This window comes from Oncorhynchus mykiss, chromosome 11, assembly GCF_057628025.1.
Source record: "Oncorhynchus mykiss isolate SJ-2025 chromosome 11, ASM5762802v1, whole genome shotgun sequence".
NCBI lineage: Eukaryota > Metazoa > Chordata > Actinopteri > Salmoniformes > Salmonidae > Oncorhynchus > Oncorhynchus mykiss.
This window is the reverse complement of record NC_143032.1, coordinates 16,237,501-16,260,782: the sequence shown is the minus strand read 5'-3', so window position 1 is coordinate 16,260,782 and position 23,282 is coordinate 16,237,501. Positions and strand designations below refer to the sequence as shown.

Sequence of the window (23,282 nt, the reverse complement as noted above, 5' to 3'; positions counted from 1 at the left end):
AGTGGTAGTGTAGTGTCTATTGTAGTGGTAGTGTTGTGTCTGTATTGTAGTGGTAGTGTCTGTATTATCGTGGTAGTGTCTGTATTGTAGTGGTAATGTCTGTTTTGTAGTGATATTGTCTGTATTGTAGTGGTAGTGTGTGTATTGTAGTGGTAGTGTCTGTATTGCAGTGGTAGTGTCTGTATTGTAGTGGTAGTGTCTGTATTGTAGTGGTAGTGCAGTGTCCGTAGTATAGTGGTAGTGTCTGTATTGTAGTGGTTGTGTCTGTATTTTAGTGGTAGTGTAGTGTCTATTTTAGTGGTAGTGTATTGTCTGTATCGCAGTGGTAGTGTAGTGTCTGTATTGCAGTGGGTGTGTCTGTATTGTAGTGGGAGTGTAGTGACTGTATTGTAGTCGTAGTATAGTGTCTGTATTGTAGTGATAGTATAGTGTCTGTATTGTAGTGGTAGTGTGTGTATTGTAGTGGTAGTGTCTATATTGTAGTGGTAGTGTTGTGTCTGTATTGTAGTGGTAGTGTCTGTATTATCGTGGTAGTGTCTGTATTGTAGTGGTAATGTCTGTTTTGTAGTGATATTGTCTGTATTGTAGTGGTAGTGTGTGTATTGTAGTGGTAGTGTCTGTATTGTAGTGGTAGTGTCTGTATTGTAGTGGTAGTGTCTGTATTGTAGTGGTAGTGTCTGTATTGTAGTGGTAGTGTCTGTATTGTAGTGGTAGGTGTCTGTATTATAGTGGTAGTGTCTGTATTTTCGTGCTAGTGTAGTGTCTGTATTATAGTTGGAGTGTCTGTATTGTAGTGGTAGTGTCTGTATTGTAGTATAGTGGTAGTGACTGTATTATCGTAGTAGTGTCTTATTGTAGTGGTAATGTCTGTATGGTAGTGTAGTATCTGTATTTTAGTGGTAGTGTAATGTCTGTATTGTAGTGGTAGTGTAGTGTCTGTATTGTAGTGGTAGTGTCTGTATTGTAGTTGTAGTGTAGTTTCTGTATTCTATTGGTATTGTCTGTATTGCAGTGGTAGTGTCTGTATTGCAGTGGTAGTGTAGTGTCTGTATTGTTGTGGTAGTGTCTGTTTTGTAGTGGTAGTGTCTGTGTTGTAGTGATAGTGTCTGTTTTGTAGTGGTAGTGTCTGTATTGTAGTGGTAGTGTCTGTATTTTAGTGGTAGTGTCTGTATTTTAGTGGTGGTGTAGTGTCTGTATTGTTGTGGTAGTGTCTGTTTTGTAGTGGTAGTGTCTGTTTTGTAGTGGTAGTGTCTGTTTTGTAGTGGTAGTGTCTGTTTTGTAGTGGTAGTGTCTGTTTTGTAGTTGTAGTGTCTGTTTTGTAGTGGTAGTGTCTGTATTGTAGTGGTAGTGTCTGTATTGTAGTGGTAGTGTCTGTATTGTAGTGGTAGTGTCTGTATTGTAGTGGTAGTGTCTGTAGTATAGTGGTAGTGTCTGTATTGTAGTGGTAGTGTCTGTATTGTAGTGGTAGTGTAGTGTCTGTTTTGTAGTGGTAGTGTAGTGTCTGTTTTGTAGTGGTAGTGTCTGTATTGTAGTGGTAGTGTCTGTATTGTAGTGGTAGTGTCTGTATTGTAGTGGTAGTGTCTGTATTGTAGTGTTAGTGTCTGTATTGTAGTGGTAGTGTAGTGTCTGTATTGTAGTGGTATTGTCTGTATTATCGTAGTAGTGTCTTTATTGTAGTGGTAATGTCTGTATTGTAGTGTAGTGTCTGTATTTTAGTGGTAGTGTAGTGTCTGTATTGTAGTGTTGTGTCTGTATTGCAGTGGTAGTGTAGTGTCAGTATTGCAGTGGTAGTGTAGTGTCTATATTGTAGTGGTAGTGTCTGTATTGTAGTGGTAATGTCTGTATTGCAGTGGTAGTGTCTGTATTGCAGTGGTAGTGTAGTGTCTGTATTATAGTGGTAATATCTGTATTGTAGTGGTAGTATGTGTATTGTAGTGGTAGTGTCTGTATTATCGTGGTAGTGCCTGTATTATAGTGGTAGTGTCTGTATTGTAGTGGTAGTGTGTGCATTATCGTGGTAGTTTCTGTATTGCAGTGTTAGTGTCTGTATTGTATTGGTAGTGTAGTGTCTGTAGTGTAGTGTCTGTATTGCAGTGGTAGTGTAGTGTCTGTATTGTAGTGGCAGTGTCTGTATTTTAGTGGTAGTTTAGTGTCTGTATTATAGTGGTAATACCTGTATTGTAGTGGTAGTATGTGTATTGTAGTGGTAGTGCCTGTATTATAGTGGTAGTGTCTGTATTGTAGTTGTAGTGTCTGCATTATTGTGGTAGTTTCTGTATTGTAGCCATAGTGTAGTTACTGTATATAGTGGTAGTGCCTGCATTGTATTGGTAGTGTAGTGTCTGTATTGTAGTGGTAGTGTCTGTATTGTATTCATAGTGTAGTGTCTGTATATAGTGGCAGTGCCTGTATTGTAGTGGTAGATTAGTGTCTGTATTGCAGTGGTAGTGTAGTGTCAGTATTGCAGTGGTAGTGTAGTGTCTATATTGCAGTGGTAGTGTAGTGTCTGTATTGTAGTGGTAGTGTCTGTATTGTAGTGGTAGTGTCTGTATTGTAGTGGTAGTGTCTGTATTGTAGTGGTAGTGTCTGTGTTGTAGTGGTAGTGTCTGCATTATTGTGGTAGTTTCTGTATTGTAGCCATAGTGTAGTGTCTGTATGTAGTGGTAGTGCCTGTATTGTATTGGTAGTGTAGTGTCTGTATTGTAGTGGTAGTGTCTGTATTGTAGTGGCAGTGTCTGTATTTTAGTGGTAGTGTAGTGTCTGTATTATAGTGGTAATATCTATATTGTAGTGGTAGTATGTGTATTGTAGTGGTAGTGCCTATATTATAGTGGTAGTGTCTGTATTGTAGTTGTAGTGTCTGCATTATGGTGGTAGTTTCTGTATTGTAGCCATAGTGTAGTTACTGTATATAGTGGTAGTGCCTGTATTGTATTGGTAGTGTAGTGTCTGTATTGTAGTGGTAGTGTCTGTATTGTAGTCATAGTGTAGTGTCTGTATATAGTGGCAGTGCCTGTATTGTAGTGCTAGATTAGTGTCTGTATTATAGTGGTAGTGTCTGTATTGCAGTGGTAGTGTAGTGTCAGTATTGCAGTGGTAGTGTAGTGTCAGTATTGTAGTGGTAGTGTCTGTATTGTAGTGGTAGTGTCTGTATTGTAGTGTTAGTGTCTGTATTGTAGTGGTAGTGTCTGTATTGTAGTGGTAGTGTCTGTATTGTAGTGGTAGTGTCTGTGTTGTAGTGGTAGTGTCTGCATTATTGTGGTAGTTTCTGTATTGTAGCCATAGTGTAGTGTCTGTATATTGTGGTAGTGCCTGTATTGCATTGGTAGTGTAGTGTCTGTATTGTAGTGGTAGTGTCTGTATTGTAGTGGTAGTGTCTGTATTGTAGTGTTAGTGTCTGTATTGTAGTGGTAGTGTAGTGTCTGTATTATAGTGGTAATATCTGTATTGTAGTGGTAGTATGTGTATTGTAGTGGTAGTGTCTGTATTATCGTGGTAGTGCCTGTATTATAGTGGTAGTGTATGTATTGTAGTGGTAGTGTGTGCATTATCGTGGTAGTTTCTGTATTGCAGTGTTAGTGTCTGTATTGTAATGGTAGTGTAGTGTCTGTAGTGTAGTGTCCGTATTGCAGTGGTAGTGTAGTGTCTGTATTGTAGTGGCAGGGTCTGTATTTTAGTGGTAGTGTAGTGTCTGTATTATAGTGGTAATATCTGTATTGTAGTGGTAGTATGTGTATTGTAGTGGTAGTGCCTGTATTATAGTGGTAGTGTCTGTATTGTAGTTGTAGTGTCTGCATTATTGTGGTAGTTTCTGTATTGTAGTCATAGTGTAGTGTCTGTATATAGTGGCAGTGCCTGTATTGTAGTGGTAGATTAGTGTCTGTATTATATAGTGGTAGATTAGTGTCTGTATTGCAGTGGTAGTGTAGTGTCAGTATTGCCAGTGTTAGTGTAGTGTCTGTATTTTAGTGGTAGTGTAGTGTTTGTATTATAGTGGTAATATCTGTATTGTAGTGGTAGTATGTGTATTGTAGTGGTAGTGCCTGTATTATGGTGGTAGTGTCTGTATTGTAGTGGTAGTGTCTGTATTGTAGTGGTAGTGTCTGCATTATTGTGGTAGTTTCTGTATTGTAGCCATGGTGTAGTGTCTGTATATAGTGGTAGTGCCTGTATTGTATTGGTAGTGTAGTGTCTGTATTGTAGTGGTAGTGTCTGTATTGTAGTCATAGTGTAGTGTCTGTATATAGTGGCAGTGCCTGTATTGTAGTGGTAGATTAGTGTCTGTATTATAGTGGTAGTGTCTGTATTATAGTGGTAGTGTCTGTATTGCAGTGGTAGTGTAGTATATGTATTGTAGTGGTAGTAAGTGTATTGTAGTGGTAGTGTCTGTATTATCGTGGTAGTGTCTGTATTGTAGTGGTAGTGTCTGTATTGTAGTGGTAGTGTCTGTATTGTAGTGGTAGTGTCTGCATTATCGTGGTAGTTTCTGTATTGTAGTGGTAGTGTCTGTGTTGTAGTGTAGTGTCTGTATTAAAGTGGTAGTGTAGTGTCTGTATTATGGTGGTAATGTGGTGTCTGTTTCATAGTGGTATTGTCTGTATTGTAGTTGCAGTGTCTGTATTATCGTGTCAGTGTCTGTATTATAGTGGTAGTGTCTGTATTATGGTGGTAGTGTCTGTATTATAGTGGTAGTGTCTGTATTATAGTGGTAGTGTCTGTATTATAGTGGTATTGTCTGTATTATAGTGGTAGTGTCTGTATTATAGTGGTAGTGTCTGTATTATAGTGGTAGTGTCTGTATTATAGTGGTAGTGTCTGTATTATAGTGGTATTGTCTGTATTATGGTGGTAGTGCTGACAAGGATTGCCGTTCTTCAGAGTTGTGTTCAGTAGGTTTTAACCTAGCCACATTTTTTGTCAAGAAATTCAATTTAGTGCTTCTTGTTGGACAAGTTCAGGTAACGTTAGTAGATCCTCTGTTGGAAAATGTTTTGTCCTGTTTCCTGCCTACCGACGGCAGCCCTGGTGTTGTTGTTTGGTCACCCGGCTCGGGAGCAGCTGTAGGCGAGGTGTGGACAACATAATGGTATGGTATAAATAGAAATGAAAGCAGTCTGAGGATCATCTTACACAGCCATGCTGCCACATACGTGTGTCGACTTCTTGTGTCTTATTAGAGAGTGCGAGGGAGTGAGAGAACGCAGCACAACATGTCAGTGTGTCATAGCCATCATCATCATCATCATCATCATGACAGTTAATATTGTAAGCCGACCCATATAACAAACACATCACGTGTTACTAGGAAGTGGGTCAATACAGCATGATACCAATGGCACACGCAGCAAGGCCAGTCTGTCTCACACACACACACACACACACACACACACACACACACGATAGTCATATTTCCGGCTGGCAGGCAGGCAATGTGTTCCTGGAGAGCTTGCAGGCAGGTAGGGATAGGGCAGGGGTTAGTAGGGTTAAGGTCAGGACACCAGGCCAGAACAAGGAAATAACATGTGGCCTTGGTGTTCGTTGCAGCATAAATAATATGCTGTAAGATAAAGTACACTATTAAGTTTGTCTATATATTTTCTTATACAGCTTCCAGTCTTGGAATATTTTTACATATTTAAAAAAATCCTTTGTAATAAATAAATAGGTATCTATGTGTTGCTGCATGTTTTCCTGCGCATCCTCGTGGATTGTTCGAGTCATTATCTTGCCAGTCTGTTCACCACGTGTGCATACTGCGTGAGTTCATCATCACAATAAAACAATGACAAATCCTATTACCGATATATTATGAATCTCAATCTTAATTAACCCGGCTAAAGCTGCTCATAACTTTACAAATATCATGTATTGTAACCTTTCTTCCTGTAAAAAGCCTTTTTCAAAAACCCCAGGAGCAGATCAAAACTCAACTTCAACTGTTGAAATGATTGTGAGAAATAATAATGACACACACACACAAACCTGCATCGTAGAAGGTGTCCAGCACCGAGGTCTCTCCAAAGTCCAGTCGTCCAAAGGTGACGGTGGTCAGCAGAGCGCTCTCTGCATCACAGGCTCTCTGCAGACACTGGAGTGCCCCCGACTCGGGGCTGGTCGCCAGCACTGCCTTCAGCCCATCGTTCAGCACATAGACTGCCCTCAGGGAGCGCTGCTTGGTGGAGGGGCTTGGGCTGGACACATTCTCCCGGTCCACAGACCCTACAAACACTCCCTCACGACTCTCCCCCCCTCCTCCTCGACCCTCTCCCCCTGCCTCGGTCGCCAGCGCACTCTGACCAGCCGTGTCCATGGTCCCAGGGATGAAAGCGGAGTTCGTCTCGCTCTTCCTCGGTTTTCCTCTCCTCCTGAGGATTGGAGCTGAGCTAGTGTCTCAGTGCATCTGTTGCCTGGGGAGTCGTGTGGGTCTGAGTCTGTCCACTGACAACCTCACACATCATTTCCTTACTGTGTTTCCAACCAGACCAGATCAGGCTAGTTCAACACTATCACACAGAGACGAGGGGGGGAGTAGTGAGCGAGCGAGAGAGAGAGAAAGAGAGTTATATGATGGCTCTGAGAAAATGTGTCAACAATCAGAAAGTCAGCAAACCGGCTGTCCGCTGCCTAGTGCCCGGTGGAGCATGTGAATCTGTCGATCCAGACCTCTCCTCTCCGGTTCTGTCAGACGCTGCACCGCTTGTTCCCACACATACTCACACGCTGGTCTGGACGGGGTGTGTGCATCTCCTCAGGCTCTGTCCTTCTACAACACACACACGCTCTTCAAAACAGCTTATACTTCCCAGAGGTACTTAAACAGCACACATAGACAGTTGGGTTGTAGAGCTCTCTAGCAGGGCTGAGGTGCCGCTGCAGCTAAATATAAAAGACTGTCTGTCCTCTGATCTGACACCCCCAGCTAGCCAGCCAGCCAGCCAACACTCACACACACAGTCAAGTTATTTCGAGTTATGTCCACTGCCCCGAGGACATTCTGGACCTGTCGCACACGATCTCTGTCTTTAGTCGAAGCAACTCACACGCGCAAAGACACACACAAATGCATGCACATGCACACTACCTGAAGAGATAGAGATGGTAACACACACTTGCCTACAAAACATACACACACAGCAAATACAGCAGTTTAAACAAGCAAGAAAACAGCAGCCTGTGTCCGTGTGTGTGTGTGTGTCCATTGCTCTATGGAGACTCAGTCATGTTCTACCAGACTAATTAACTGAATCAACAGAGTAAAGAGCAGTGGAGTGGCACTAGACACACACACACACACATACGCTCACACACAAAACCAATGCACACACGTGTGTGTGTGTGTGTGTGTCCAGGTTGGGTTATCAGAGACACAGTAACTGATACCGTGGCTCTCCCTGGGGGTAGGGGGACAGACAGAGGCACACGGAAACAGCTTGGTTGATGTTTTTTTATTAAAATCGGCACACATCCATACTCTTCATCTTTACAACACTGGAATATAAAAGTCTATTTTACTTTCCTGGAGAGCAATGACCAAGAAAAAAACAAGACACTTTCTCTTTGTCATCTGAAAGAAAGAAAGAAAGAAAGAAAGAAAGAAAGAAAGAAAGAAAGAAAGGAAGGAAGGAAGGGAGGAGGGAAGGAGTCTAAAACCGGAAGGAAGGCCACAGTGAGGGGTTGCAATGGAAACCTTGTAATTTGACACACACAGACACAAAGAGGAGGAATAGGTATTCCAGGTGTTTGAGTACCGTGGTGACAGACAGGTGAGAACTTGAGGCCACTCCCCTGATGCAGAGCACTCCAATCAGATTGCAGTAAACAAACAAATAAACAAGCCTTTTCAACACAAACAAACTAACAGACGGGGTGAGGGATTGGGATCGTCTGTCATTTTTGTTGTTGTTTTTTGGCACAAACTAGTTCGGCTGAACCCTGCCTCGGGATGATGTTAAACTCTGGCTGCAGTGTGTGGTGATGTCATCAGTGTGCGCAGCGGAGAGGTGAAGGGTCATTTAGCTAAACTCTTCTTAATCTGCTCCACCTCTATCTGAAAAACACAAACACCAAATATAAGATGAAATTGTATCAGTAGTGAACGCATGTTGTTAAGCACTAGACAGGGAGCATCACCATGTGTGTGTGTGTGTATGTGTGTGTGTATTCACCTGTAGAGTAATGCGGATCCTCTTCTCCTCTTCCAGGTCACTAGACAACTGCTTCATCTCCTGCCTGGGACAGAGACAACACACGCACACACTATTAACACACACACACGCAAACTCATATGCACACGCACACACTATTAACACACACACACACACACACACACACACCCCTACCTGTGTTGGCTCTTCAGCAGTTCTACGGAGGCTCTCAGCTCTCTAAGCTGTCCTCTCAGCTCCTCTAGGGTGGGTGTCGGCCTACGCTCGGGGGAGGGGCTTAACCCGGAAGAGGTGTGGTTTACAGTTGAAGGGGGTGGGCTTGTTGAGTGGAGGGCCAGGCTTCCTGTGGAAAGTAGGGGGAGGACCGCAGGCTTGGGGGGCAGCAGACACTTACTGTCAGGTACCTGTGGGGTTTATCACAAATCAGGATTCATGAGTTAGCCAGCTAACTTACTGTCAGGTACCTGTGGGGTTTATCACATATCAGGAATCATGAGTTAGCCAGCTAACTTACTGTCAGGTACCTGTGGCGTTTATCACAAATCAGGATTCATGAGTTAGCCAGCTAACTTACTGTCAGGTACCTGTGGGGTTTATCACATATCAGGAATCATGAGTTAGCCAGCTAACTTACTGTCAGGTACCTGTGGCGTTTATCACAAATCAGGATTCATGAGTTAGCCAGCTACTTACATTTTTATTAAAACTTCAAATTTATTAGGAAAATATGCTTGAAATGGGCATGGATTGATTATATTGTTCTATAGCTACCCATATCCAAGTCTAGGTTCATTAAGGAACCTGAAACCTTTTTTATTTATCAATGTTTATCAAAGTTATTTGGCTAAATTGATTGTCCTGCTTTGTAGTATAACCCTCTGGGTATACACACACACACAACGTCCACTCTGATTCACAGTTAAGATGCAGGTTAATCAGGAAAACAATTCTTACAGTGATGGTGGGAAGTGCTTTCCTCTTAGAGACATCTACTGGTCTTGGACATAAGGAGTCCTGCTCCTCCTCCTTCTCTCTGTCCTTCTCACTCTTCTCCTCCTCCACCACAGGAAAGTTCAGCAAGTCAATACTGGACAGAGAAGACTGGGAGAGAAGAGGAGAGGAAGTAGAGAGCGAGAGAAAGAGAGAGAGAGAGAGAGAGAGAGAGAGAGAGAGAGAAGGGTGTCATCAACACGTTACGGGAAAAAGTATGTGTATGTGTGTGTGTATGTGCAGGCACGTGCACAGATAGAGCCCTATGGGTGCTAGAGCATCTGCTCTTTTTATTAAAAATTGATTTGACTATGAAACTAGATGACTTCTCATAAACTCTGAATCTCGAATGATTTGACTATCAAACTAGATGACTTCACATAAACTCAGAATCTCATAATGTCCCCTCCCCCGACTCCTCCTCGTTTCATGCAGGAGCTATGTACCAGTGTAGGGAGTGAGTTTGAAATTAAAATCATCAGTAGTAGGTTACTTTGGAGTTGCTAGCATGTGCTGTCTCACGGTCAGGTACAGAGAAGGAGGCAACTGCAGTCCGACTGTCAGTAGCAGAACAAATTCAAATCAAGTAAAGACTAGCTTGTTTTGAAAGCATAGCCTAGATAAATAGCTGATTTATCTAGCCGACATTAGCGATGATCCGATGATAGCCCACTCCAGTAGTGGTTATAGCAAAGATACTTAACCTATCTCCCTTTAATCTTTAGTTATAGGATGCTTAAAGGCGCTGCATGGTCAATCTGGAGTCTGCATTGGCCGTACAGCATTTGTACAGCCTCTGTAGAAGTTAGGACATTCATACTTCTTGCGCTTTGCGAATCAGAGCAGAGCTGTTGTGAAGGATGTTGTCAAGGAAGTATGTTTATACAGGAACTCCACCCCCCACCTACCGTCAACCAATCATGTCAATGCGGAGCTATACGGAGGAGCCACATTGTTACAAAATTTGGTAGGCACACGGTGATGCAGTATGGAACTCGATTTGGCCTCTGCAAGCCTCCAGGGGCTCCGCAATTACGTCACACCCTCAGTACGGAGCCTCCGGATCGCATCGCTGGAGCAAGCATAAATTCACTTCTAGTCTACAATGTGTGATGAGTCAGTGTGTTTTTGCAAAAAATGTAGACTTCTGTTAAAACAAATAATGGAGAGTTTGGCTAGAGGAGCAGTAGAAAAGGATGAATGGAATTAAAGCTGGAATCTTAGTTGCTACATCCTTTTTGGACTTAGAAATGAATGATATGTACTCATTGATTATTGAAGAATATAACTTAGAAATGCCTCATGAGCTTAGGTCAACTGTCATAACCCATCAGGACCCAAAATATAAGCTTGTTTAACTCCAATGTTTGTAAACAATGTAAATATAAACAAAAACACTGAAAAGCTTCATAACATGGTTAAAACTATACATTTGATATCCTGGATGGTCAGTCCTTGCATCTATAGCTCTATCTAGGAATTTGTTATTGTTTCAATTAAGGATTCTAGCTTTAAGTCAAATACATTTGGCCGTGGCTGAGTTTTTTCCCCGCCCCTCTGAAGCTACGGGTCCAGATCACGTTCTGCGCATGTATTATTTAACACGCATTCTGTTCTGAGTAGCTGCTGCTCCCTTCGTGCTCTCTGTCCTCACCCTCTTCTGAACCAGGATGATGTAGCCTACTGTATCTCTGCCTCTTATGTCTGAACAGCTGAAATAAAAACTCTGCGGTGATTTCAACAAACATGCCAGGCTATTATGACGGTTACAACCATCTCTGTCTGTTGTCATGGATATTGCAGTTGCACAAGCAGGATGCAGTCCGTACACATTGCATTGGAGCAAAAACAATCTGCGTTTTGTGTGACAATGTAGGCTAATCTTTGTAGTGGCTGCCATATAATAACCATTACCCAGAGTTGCTGAAAAAGAACATGACTACTTTGACTGTCTGTGTCTTGCTTGTGTTTGATATCCTGTAAAAATAGCTGCATGCAACTCCTTGAGTTTTGCATTGGGGCAAAAAAAAACGATCTGCGAGTTTATAGGAACATGTTGCTCATGTCTTTTGTGTACAACATGTAAATGGCTGCATGTAACCTAACTCCCCTCCTGAAAAAATAACATGAAATCACGCTTATGCTTAATAGCCTTCTGACGCATGAAATGCAGTAGTTAGAACATGTCAACCATGTTCTTTGTGTACAACATGAAGTCTGTAGGCTACACCAGACAGAAGCTTCATCACTGATCAAGGAGGAAGAAGCGGCAGTAGAGCACTGAGCAGCAGCTACGATGAGCACCGGCCCCACCAAAGGTCTGCGCATGGCCCCGTGTGTGTGTGTGTGTGTGTATACACTCACTGTGCTGATGATCTGGGAGCGTGGTCTGCGGTCGAGGACTCTTGGTCTCATTGCGGTCGGATGGTTGAGTTTTTCTGTAGACAAGACTACAGAGTCCAAGTCAACCACATCTACAGACACACACACCACACAACCATTATAATGCTAATCTATAGGAACAATTCTAACATTTAACCAGAGACTAGGCAATCAAACAAACAAACAAACACACACACACAGTGTCCTGATCTATAAGAAGGCTAGGGTTGCTAATTCCTTGCATATGGACAGAGAGAGGAAGAGAGAAAGAGAGATAAAGCCAAACCTCTGTCTCTTGAGTCAGCCGACTCCCTGCTCTGACTGGACTAATGTCCGGCCACATAACTGTCAAACTGACCCTGATTGGCCCCTTGTCCTGTCAAACTCACCAATATCTTTTGACCTGTCAAAGGCAGGATCTGGAGTCACAGCCCCACCCTCAAACTTAGGGCTCTCGCACCTGAACAGGTAGACCAAACAACAACTTTAGTGTGTGTTGATTTGTGTGTGTGTGTATGTGTGGGAGTGTGTGTGTGTGTGTACTGACGGTACAGTTGGAGGTCTCTCAGGTCTGTCAGGGCGTCGGGGAGGGAGGTGGGAGGAGCTTGTCTTTGGTGGGTGGGGCTTCTTTGGAGATTTGGATGGGAGGGTGGGCTTAGGGATCTCTCCAACCTTCACCTCCTCACCTACACACGCACACAAGTTAACAAACACATACATGTATACGGAGAGGGTAAAATAGGTCTCTGAATGGGAACGTCATACACACAGTCACACACGGTCAACATAGAGGTGAGGTGTCAGCCAGCTGAAGAGGTGGGGAGAGCTGCAGCATAAGGCCCAAACAGGCTGAATAGGGTCCAAACAGGCTGAATAGGAACCCAAGCAGGCTGAATAGGAACCCAAGCAGGCTGAATAGGAACCCAAGCAGGCTGAATAGGAACCCAAAGCAGGCTGAATAGGAACCCAAAGCAGGCTGAATAGGAACCCAAAGCAGGCTGAATAGGAACCCAAAGCAGGCTGAATAGGAACCCAAAGCAGGCTGAATAGGAACCCAAAGCAGGCTGAATAGGAACCCAAAGCAGGCTGAATAGGAACCCAAAGCAGGCTGAATAGGAACCCAAAGCAGGCTGAATAGGAACCCAAAGCAGGCTGAATAGGAACCAAAGCAGGCTGAATAGGAACCCAAGCAGGCTGAATAGGAACCCAAGCAGGCTGAATAGGAACCCAAGCAGGCTGAATAGGAACCCAAGCAGGCTGAATAGGAACCCAAGCAGGCTGAATAGGACCCCAAGCAGGCTGAATAGCCATATAGGGTAGTAGTCATAGAGAGAGCAGTAGTCAGGCTGCAGCAGGCATAGCAGATTATACTGGAATAGTGCAGTATAGTATTGGTAGTAGTTGTAGTATAGTAGTAGTTGTATAATAGTAGTACTGTGGTAGTAGTATGGGAGTACCTCTGTTGTCATCAGATCTGTGAGGCAGAGTTTAGTATTTGTAGTAGTACTATAGTACCTTTGTTGTCATCAGGTGGTCTATGAGGCAGGTGCTCGGGGCGCTCCGGGGGTACCTTTCTGACTTCCGATCTTTTCTCTACAGGTCACACAGGGGTCAGGGGTCAACTCAGGGAGACATTACTGACACTCCTCCCTAGATCTTTGGTTCTCCATCTTTGGTTCTCTCTCGTTCTAACTCTGTCTATCTGTCTGGTTTAATGATCTCCATAGCTAACGGTTTCTGCCTCTCTCCCTTACACTAACACACACAGAAAATAGAGGAGCGGATATGGAGATAGAGAGGATTGAGACGCACACAAAACGGTACCAGTGTCTGAGCGGAGAAGAGCAGAGAGAGGAGAGACAAAGGAATGAGATGGAGGATTGAGATAGAGGAGAGAGAGGATTGAGACAGAGGAGAGATAGAGGATGGCGATAGAGGATGAAGATAGAGGATGGAGAGAGGATTGCAACAGAGGAGAGGATGGGAGATAGAGGCTGGAGAGAGGATTGCGACAGAGGAGAGAGGATGGAGATAGAGGATGGAGATAGAGGATGGAGATAAAGGAGAGAGGATGGCGATAGAGGATTAAGAGAGGATGGAGATAGAGGATTGAGATAGAGGATTGAGATAGAGGACGGAGATAGAGGATAGAGAATGGAGATAGAGGAGAGAGAGGATTGAGATAGAGGAGAGATAGAGAATGGAGATAGAGGATTGGGATAGAGGATTGAGATAGAGGATTGAGATAGAGGATTGAGATAGAGGATTGAGATAGAGGATTGAGATAGAGGATTGAGATAGAGAATGGAGATAGAGGATTGAGATAGAGAATGGAGATAGAGGATTGAGATAGAGGATTGAGATAGAGGATTGAGATAGAGGATTGAGGATAGAGAGTGGAGATAGAGGATAGAGAGGAATGAGAGAGGAGAGAGAGAGGATGGAGACAGAGGAGAGATAGAGGATGGAGATAGAGGAGAGATATTATTGAGATAGAGGATTAAGAGAGGATGGAAATAGAGCATTGAGATGGAGGCTTGAGATAGAGGATGGTGATAGAGGATGGAGATTAGGGATGAAAAGGGAAGAGAGGAGAGGAAAAGAGAGGTGAGGATAAGGGGATTACCTGTGGTGTGTTTAGCTGAGGGGGCACTGGGGGGAGGCGGCTTCTTTGGTCTCTGCAAACACACACGTGCACATGCACACAAAGTAATTTTGCTCTCATGGAATTTCCTTCCTTGAACACTGCCAAAACAGCATAAATCCAATTATATTGTGTGTCTTACCTCTTTCTCTACATCAGGAATTAGCAGCTTGACAAAGTTATCAGGGAAGACTCCCTTTCTCCCCCCTACCTCCCCCATCCACCACCCCGCGTCAGCACAGTCCTACAACACACAGAATTCACATACGCAGGTTATACGCATGCACACACCCCTATCTCTCACACACACACACACACACACACACACACACACACACACACACACACACACACACACACACACACACACACACACACACACACACACACACACACACGGGTGCAACATGTACCCCCCACATTCTGAAATTGCATTTTTGTCCCCTTGAGTTTAATCATTGGAATGTGATACAAAACGAGGCAACAGTGTGCTTTAGGACCATGCGGACGCCTCCAAACGGTCGGGTAGGCTGTTTGGAGTATTAATCCGACTGGATAAAAAATAAATAATGATAATTATACCCCCCACTTCTAAAAGCTCCCCTGCATACACACACACACCCTGTTAATGATGGAGATGATCTCTCCCTCTTTGATTGACAGCTCGTCTTCGTTCTGGGCGTCGTACGGGAAGATGACTTTACACAGCTCACGGCCTGAGAACCAGTCAGAACAAAGAGAAACTCTGAATCCCAAAAGTGTATTTCTAGCAAATCAAGAGACTCAGCATCGTTATCTTATTCTAGGTATGAATCAGGAAGTGAGACAGACTGTCCAATGAGAATCTAGTAGATCCCAGGCCCCTCACTCTCACCTTTCACCTTGCCCTCAGGTTCCGCCTTCATAGTTTCCGGGGCAACAGAGGGTGATTTGCTAACCTGTGCCTAGAGGAGTGGAGGGAAACACACACACACAAATACATAAATACATAAATACATACCCATATATCTCCATGTGAAATAATCAGGGGATCAAATCCGTAGAGACTGGGCTCCGTGTGTGTGTGCGTGTGTATGTATAGTTGTGTGTGTAGTGTATAAGGGGCTGTTGTTATAAGGCTGGAACGGATCCCTACGCTATGTTTGTGGAACAAGAGTGGCTCTTCAACAGGAAACACACACACACACAGAGCCTGGTCTGTCTCAAACACACACTTCTCTGTTTCACACTCAGTAAACCACCCACTCTCCCTCCCCCTCCCCCTCTCTCACTCTCCCACCCTTGTTCACTCTTTCTCCCTCCTACCCTTCCATAGCTCACTCCATCCCTCTCTCTCCACCCAGTCTAATCCGAGTTGTACTTAATATGAGTAGTGTGAGGCACACACTCACCTACCCGTACACAACTGGTCAACCATCGTTAAAGTAACGTCAGACTGTGACACACAGCTGGATACTTCCTCAGCCCTCAGGGGAGGAGACATTCCAGTCTAGTACAAATGTTAACTCTAGACACTGTTTTTTTTTAGGGAGGGACAATCTGATCCTGCATCTGTGTCTAAATGCTACTCCCCAGAACTATCCATGGTAACCCCCCCCCCCCCCCCCCCCCCCCCGCGCCCCCATTCATTAGAGAACTGAGACTACACTTCCCATAAACCATCACTACAGCCACCCGCACAGCAGGACAGGCTGCTAAACATCCTACACACACCCTGACACGTACCAAAACTCACATACTCAAAACACACACACCGTGACACGTACCCAAACTCACATACTCAAACACACACCCGACAAACATAGATTAGCACACGCATACGCACCTTGACAAGACACACCCTGAAGAAAATGTAACCCTGCCATCATCCAGACAGTCCCTTTACAAAGCAGATTCAACACTAATACAGCGAGAGAGGGAAGAGAAAAAGTCAAGAGAAAGAGAGAAAAGGAGAGAGATGTAGCTGTCTTACCCTCCACAGTGACCCAGTGTATGTCTGTGTGTGTACACGTCGGAGAAAACCCCCAATGCCTCCCTCTTCCTTCCTCCCTCCCTCACTCCCCGTAGAGCTCTCTCTCACTGATGAAGGGAGTGTGTGTGTGTGTGTGTGTGTGTGTGTGTGTGTGTGTGTGTGTGTGTGTGTTTGAATGTTTGTAATGAGAAGTACTTCCTCTGCTGTGAAACTGAAAGACAGGAAAAGGCGGAGCCTAGTCTGGACTTCCTTTCTCCCATTTACACACACAAACATCATACAGGTAACGGCCAAAATAAAGGAAACACCAACATAAAGTGTGTTAATAGGATGTTGGACCACCACGAGCCAGAACAGCTTTAATCCACCTTGGCATAGATTCTCCAAGCCTCCAAGAAATTCCATTATTTGGTGTTTTGTTGATGGTGGTGGAAAACACTGTTTCAGGCACTGCTCCAGAATATCCCATATAGTAAGTGTTCAATTGGGTTGAGATCTGGTGACTGAGACGGCCATGGCATATGGTTAACATCGTTTTCATGCTCATCAAACCATTCAGTGACCACTCGTGCCCTATGGATGGTGACTATGGGGCATAGCAGCCAAAATAATGGCATGCCCAGCATTCTTATACATGTTAATTGCTTAATTAACTCAGGAACCACGCCTGTGTGAAAGCATCTGCTTTCAATATACAGTGCCTTGCGAAAGTATTCGGCCCCCTTGAACTTTGCGACCTTTTGCCACATTTCAGGCTTCAAACATAAAGATATAAAATTGTATTTTTTTGTGAAGAATCAACAACAAGTGGGACACAATCATGAAGTGGAACGACATTTATTGGATATTTCAAACTTTTTTAACAAATCAAAAACGGAAAAATTGGGCGTGCAAAATTATTCAGCCCCCTTAAGTTAATACTTTGTAGCGCCACCTTTTGCTGCGATTACAGCTGTAAGTCGCTTGGGGTATGTCTCTATCAGTTTTGCACATCGAGAGACTGAAATTTTTTCCCATTCCTTCTTGCAAAACAGCTCGAGCTCAGTGAGGTTGGATGGAGAGCATTTGTGAACAGCAGTTTTCAGTTCTTTCCACAGATTCTCGATTGGATTCAGGTCTGGACTTTGACTTGGCTATTCTAACACCTGGATATGTTTATTTTTGAACCATTCCATTGTAGATTTTGCTTTATGTTTTGGATCATTGTCTTGTTGGAAGACAAATCTCCGTCCCAGTCTCAGGTCTTTTGCAGACTCCATCAGGTTTTCTTCCAGAATGGTCCTGTATTTGGCTCCATCCATCTTCCCATCAATTTTAACCATCTTCCCTGTCCCTGCTAAAGAAAAGCAGGCCCAAACCATGATGCTGCCACCACCATGTTTGACAGTGGGGATGGTGTGTTCAGTGTGATGAGCTGTGTTGCTTTTACGCCAAACATAACGTGTTGCATTGTTGCCAAAAAGTTCAATTTTGGTTTCATCTGACCAAAGCACCTTCTTCCACATGTTTGGTGTGTCTCCCAGGTGGCTTGTGGCAAACTTTAAACGACACTTTTTATGGATATCTTTAAGAAATGTATTTTTTCTTGCCACTCTTCCATAAAGGCCAGATTTGTGCAATATACGACTGATTGTTGTCCTATGGACAGAGTCTCCCACCTCAGCTGTAGATCTCTGCAGTTCATCCAGAGTGATCATGGGCCTCTTGGCTGCATCTCTGATCAGTCTTCTCCTTGTATGAGCTGAAAGTTTAGAGGGACGGCCAGGTCTTGGTAGATTTGCAGTGGTCTGATACTCCTTCCATTTCAATATTATCACTTGCACAGTGCTCCTTGGGATGTTTAAAGCTTGGGAAATCTTTTTGTATCCAAATCCGGCTTTAAACTTCTTCACAACAGTATCTCGGACCTGCCTGGTGTGTTCCTTGTTCTTCATGATGCTCTCTGCGCTTTTAACGGACCTTTGAGACTATCACAGTGCAGGTGCATTTATACGGAGACTTGATTACACACAGGTGGATTGTATTTATCATCATTAGTCATTTAGGTCAACATTGGATCATTCAGAGATCCTCACTGAACTTCTGGAGAGAGTTTGCTGCACTGAAAGTAAAGGGGCTGAATAATTTTGCACGCCCAATTTTTCAGTTTTTGATTTGTTAAAAAAGTTTGAAATATCCAATAAATGCCGTTCCACTTCATGATTGTGTCCCACTTGTTGTTGATTCTTCACAAAAAAATACAGTTTTATATCTTTATGTTTGAAGCCTGAAATGTGGCAAAAGGTCGCAAAGTTCAAGGGGGCCGAATACTTTCGCAAGGCACTGTACCTTGTTATCCTCATTTACTCAAGTGTTTCCATTGTTTTGGCAGTTACCTGTATATGCACTATTATGTGTGTGTATATGTGTGTCACCTTCTCTCCCTCTGTGTCCATATCTTCAGATGCAGGTCTCAGTCTGATGGGCTGGTCTTTAAAGATGTCACCGAACCCGAACCCTCGAACCTGGAGACACATTACCACTACTATAGTTAACACAACTACACTATTACTAACTAGTTAACACACCTACACTATTACTAACTAGTTAACACACCTACACTATTACTAACTAGTTAACACAACTACACTATTACTAACTAGTTAACACAACTACACTATTACTAACTAGTTAACACAATTACACTATTACTAACTAGTTAACACAACTACGCTATTACTAACTAGTTAACACAACTACACTATTACTAACTATTTAACACAACTACACTATTACTAACTAGTTAACACAATTACACTATTACTAACTAGTTAACACAACTACGCTATTACTAACTAGTTAACACAACTACACTATTACTAACTATTTAACACAATTACACTATTACTAACTAGTTAACACAACTACACTATTACTAACTAGTTAACACAATTACACTATTACTAACTATAGATACCACAACTATTGTTATAACATATTAAAGTTATCATGACACTGTTATTAAACCACACTTACCACGATATATATATAATATATATATATATATATATATATATATATATATATATATATATATATATATATATAAATATATAATATATATATATATAAATATATAATATATATATATATATATATATATATAAACGGCTGATTTAAAAAAAAATGGAATATCTACATAGGCGTATAGAGGACCATTATCAGCAACTATCACTCCTGTGACATTTCTAAGTGACCCGAAACTTTTGAACGTGTGTGTGTGTGTGTGTGTATATATATATATATATATATATATATATATATATACATACACACACACGTTCAAAAGTTTCGGGTCACTTAGAAATGTCACAGGAGTGATAGTTGCTGATAATGGTCCTCTATACGCCTATGTAGATATTCCATTTTTTTTTTAAATCAGCCGTTTCCAGCTACAATAGTAATTTACAACATTAACAATGTCTACACTGTACTTCTGATCAATTTGATGTTATTTTAATGGACAAAAAAATGTGCCTCTCCTTCAAAAACAAGGACATTTCTAAGTGACCCCAAACTTTTGAACGGTAGTGTCTATACAGTACCAGTCAAATGTTTGGACACACCTACTCATTTTTTATTTTACCTTTATTTAGTCAGTTACGAACAAATTCTTATTTTCAATGACAGGGATTTGGGGATTTGAACTTGCAACCTTCCGGTTACTAGTCCAACGCTCTAACCACTAGGCTACCCTGCCACTCCAGCTTGATTCAATATCACATATGGAATCAAGTACTAACCAAAGAAGTGCTAAATAAATCAAAATATATTTTAGATTTGAGATTCATCAAAGTCGCCACCCTTTGCCTTGATGACAGCATTGCACACTCTTGGCATTCCCTCAACCAGCTTCATGAGGTAGTCACCTGGAATGCATTTCAATTAACAGGTGTGCCTTGTTAAAAGTTCATTTGTGGAATTTCTTTCCTTCTTAATGCCTTTGAGACAATCAGTTGTGTTGTAAGGATAGCACAAGATAGCACTATTTGGTTAAAGCCCTATTTGGTTAAAGCCCAAGTCCATGGCAAGAACAGCTCAGATAAGCAAAAAGAAACAACAGTCCATCATTACTTTAAGACATGAAGGTCAGCCAATACAGAACATTTCAATAACTTTGTGCAGTTGCAAAAACCATCAAGCGCTATGATGAAATGTGCTCTCATGAGGACCACCACAGGAAAGGAAGACCCAGAGTTACCTCTGCTGCAGAGGATAAGTTCATTCGAGTTACCAGCGTCAGAAATTGCAGCCCAAATAAATGCTTCAGAGTTCAAGTAACAGACATCTCAACATCAACTGTTCAGAGGAGACTGTTTGAATCAGGCCTTCATTGTCTAATTGCTGCAAAGAAACCACTACGAAAGGTCACCAATAAGAAAAATAAACTTGCTTGGGCCAAGGAACAAGCAACGGACATTAAACCGGTGGAAATCTGTCCTTTGGTCTGATTTGGTTTGATATGTTTGGTTCCAACTGGCATGTCTTTGTGAGATGCAGAGTAGGTGAACGGATGATCTCCCCATGTGTGGTTCCCACTGTGAAGCATGGAGGAGGAGGTATGATGGTGTAGGGGTCTTTGCTGGTGACACTGTCTGTGATTTATTTAGAATTCAAGGCACACTTAACCAGCATGGCTACCACAGCATTCTACAGCGATACGCCATCCCATCTGGTTTGCGCTTAGTGAGACTATCATTGGATATTCTACAGGACAATGACCCAACACACATCCAGGCTGTGTAAGGGCGATTTTACCAAGAAGGAGAGTGATGGAGTACTGCATCAGATGACCTGGCCTCCACAATCAGCCAACCTCAACCAAATTGAGATGGTTTGGGATGAGTTGGACTGCAGAGGAAAAAGCAGCCAACAAGTGCTCAGCATATGTGGGAACTCCATCAAGACTGTTGGAAAAGCATTCCAGGTGAAGCAGGTTGAGGGAATGCCAAGAGTGTGCAAAGCTATCATCAAGGCAAAGGGTGGGTACTTTAAAGAATCTCAAATCTAAAATATATTTAGATTTGTTTAACACTTTTTTGGTTAGTATTGATTCCATGTGTTATTTCATAGTGTTGATGTCTTCACTATTATTCAAAGGTCCGTTATTATGTAGAAAATAGTAAAAATAAAGAAAAACCCTTGAATTTTTTTTATATTTAACTAGGCAAGTCAGTTAAGAACAAATTCTTATTTTCAATGACGGCCTTGGAACAGTGGGTTAACTGCCTGTTCAGGGGCAGAACGACAGATTTGTCAGCTCGGGATTTGAACTTGCAGTGTTGCTAGTCCAACACTCTAACCACTAGGCTACCCTGCCGTCCCAATGAGTAGGTGTGTCCAAACATTTGACTGGTAATGGAACACACACACTCACGATATAAACACTATGTGGCCAAAAGTATGTAGATACCTCTTCAAATTAGTGGATTTGGCTATTTCATCCACACGCGTTGCTGACAGGTGTATACAATCAAGCACACCGCCATGCAATCTCCATAGACAAACATTGGCAGTAGAACGGCCTTACAGAAGAGCTCAGTGACATTCAACGTGACACCGTCATAGGATGCCACCTTTCTAACATGTCAGTTTGTCATATTTCTGCCCTGCTAGAGATGCCCCCGGTCAACTCTAAGTGTGGATATTGTGAAGTGGAAGCATCTAGGAGCAACAACGGCTCAGCCGCGAAGTGGTAGGCCACACAAGCTCTCCGCCATTGGGACTGGAGCAGTGGAAACGCGTTCTCTGGAGTGATGAATCATGCTTCACCATCTGGCAGTCTGACAGACGAATCTGGGTATGGCAGATGCCAGGAGAACGCTACCTGCCCCAATGCGTAGTGCCAAGTTTGGTCGCGGAGAAATAATGGTCTGGGGCTGTTTTTCATGGTTCAGGCTAGGCCCCTTATTTCCAATGAAGGAAAATCTTAACGCTACAGGATACAATGACATTTGAGACGATTATGTGCTTCCAACTCTGTGGCAGCAGTTTGGGGAAGGCCCTTTCCTGTTACATTGTGACAATCCCCCTGTGCACAAAGCGAGGTCCATACAGAAATGGTTTGTCCAGACAAACAGACAGATAGATAACCTTTTTGGGTTGAATCTCTCCGCTGTCAGAGCGACTCTCTCCGCCATCACTCTCACTGCCTGGACTGTCTTTACCTACACACGAAAGCACATACACATATAATGACCATTTATGCTTATAATTGCATTAAAAACCATCTCGAGTTCTGCAGAATCATATCACTGGATTTCCTTAAATAGTATTCAAATGTATTCATACGTATCTGCCATTTCATGCTAATAAAAAACATTTGACCAGTGATGCGTACACGTGCATGAGTGTGAGTGACTCACTGGTCCTGCTGCTGCGTAGCTCCTCCTGTGATGACCTAGTGGATGTGTCTAGTGAAGGGGGCGTGTCCTCCAGCTCTCTGGTGAAGTTGGAGGGAAACATCCCTGTCTTACCATTCAGACTGCCCTCCCACCAGCCCTCCTCCACCTGAACACATGAAACATGAAGGGATAGTGAACTTATCTGAGGGTGGAATCAAAACCACAAGGTTCTGGTCGGGAGACCTGCACGCTATCAACGGCTCCAAGAAAGCTAGCTCCTGTGGGGAAGTTAATATACCTGCTTATGAATGAACGCAGGGTCACTACCGAATCATAATTTGGTTTAATAGGTCTGTCATGTGGCCACAAGAGGGCGCAGTAACTACAGTAAAGAGAAAGTTGAAAAACACAGCCAAACATACAGTCAGCCTCCCCTCTCACCTCCCCCAGTATGTCAGCCTCCCCTCTCACCTCCCCCAGTATGTCAGCCTCCCCTCTCACCTCCCCCAGTATGTTGATGACATCTCCTATCTTCAGCTCTAACTCGTCCTCATTCTGGGGAACATAGCTAAATGACGCCTTACACCTCCTTTGGCGGATCTGATCTCCTGGGGGGAACGCACACACACACACACACACACACACACACACACATACACACACACACTATTTAATTATGTATTATGTTCACAAATATTATTTGTAGCCCACTGCACATATACTAAACAACATATACAGTGCATTCGGAA

General features: G+C 43.0%; 2 protein-coding genes across 8 annotated transcripts in view; both read right to left on the bottom strand.

Moving 5' to 3' along the window:
• The window catches only part of map3k15 (mitogen-activated protein kinase kinase kinase 15), a 104,343-nt gene extending 97,128 nt beyond the window's left edge, over nt 1-7,215 (bottom strand). For 2 of the 4 annotated variants that reach the window (XM_036935021.2, XM_036935024.2), the window contains exon 1: nt 5,983-7,215. In XM_036935021.2, coding sequence (XP_036790916.1) covers nt 5,983-6,310 — 328 coding nt within the window. In that variant the 5' untranslated portion in view covers nt 6,311-7,215. The remainder of the gene's footprint in view (nt 1-5,982) is intronic. The other 2 variants (XM_090189096.1, XM_090189097.1) reach the window with 2 other exon arrangements.
• Nucleotides 7,216-7,430: 215 nt separating this feature from the next.
• Nucleotides 7,431-23,282, bottom strand: part of sh3kbp1 (SH3-domain kinase binding protein 1) — a 26,279-nt gene continuing 10,427 nt past the window's right edge. For 2 of the 4 annotated variants that reach the window (XM_021620318.3, XM_021620322.3), the window contains exons 4-19: nt 23,035-23,141; nt 22,555-22,699; nt 22,283-22,356; nt 18,565-18,654; nt 15,053-15,122; nt 14,800-14,894; nt 14,321-14,422; nt 14,161-14,212; nt 13,050-13,127; nt 12,082-12,220; nt 11,924-11,994; nt 11,517-11,626; nt 9,117-9,263; nt 8,340-8,566; nt 8,166-8,229; nt 7,431-8,047 (exon numbers count right to left, since the gene is read on the bottom strand). In XM_021620318.3, the coding sequence (XP_021475993.2) occupies nt 8,009-8,047; nt 8,166-8,229; nt 8,340-8,566; nt 9,117-9,263; nt 11,517-11,626; nt 11,924-11,994; nt 12,082-12,220; nt 13,050-13,127; nt 14,161-14,212; nt 14,321-14,422; nt 14,800-14,894; nt 15,053-15,122; nt 18,565-18,654; nt 22,283-22,356; nt 22,555-22,699; nt 23,035-23,141 (1,610 nt within the window). In that variant the 3' untranslated portion in view covers nt 7,431-8,008. The remainder of the gene's footprint in view (nt 8,048-8,165; nt 8,230-8,339; nt 8,567-9,116; nt 9,264-11,516; nt 11,627-11,923; nt 11,995-12,081; nt 12,221-13,049; nt 13,128-14,160; nt 14,213-14,320; nt 14,423-14,799; nt 14,895-15,052; nt 15,123-18,564; nt 18,655-22,282; nt 22,357-22,554; nt 22,700-23,034; nt 23,142-23,282) is intronic. The other 2 variants (XM_021620321.3, XM_090189099.1) reach the window with 1 other exon arrangement.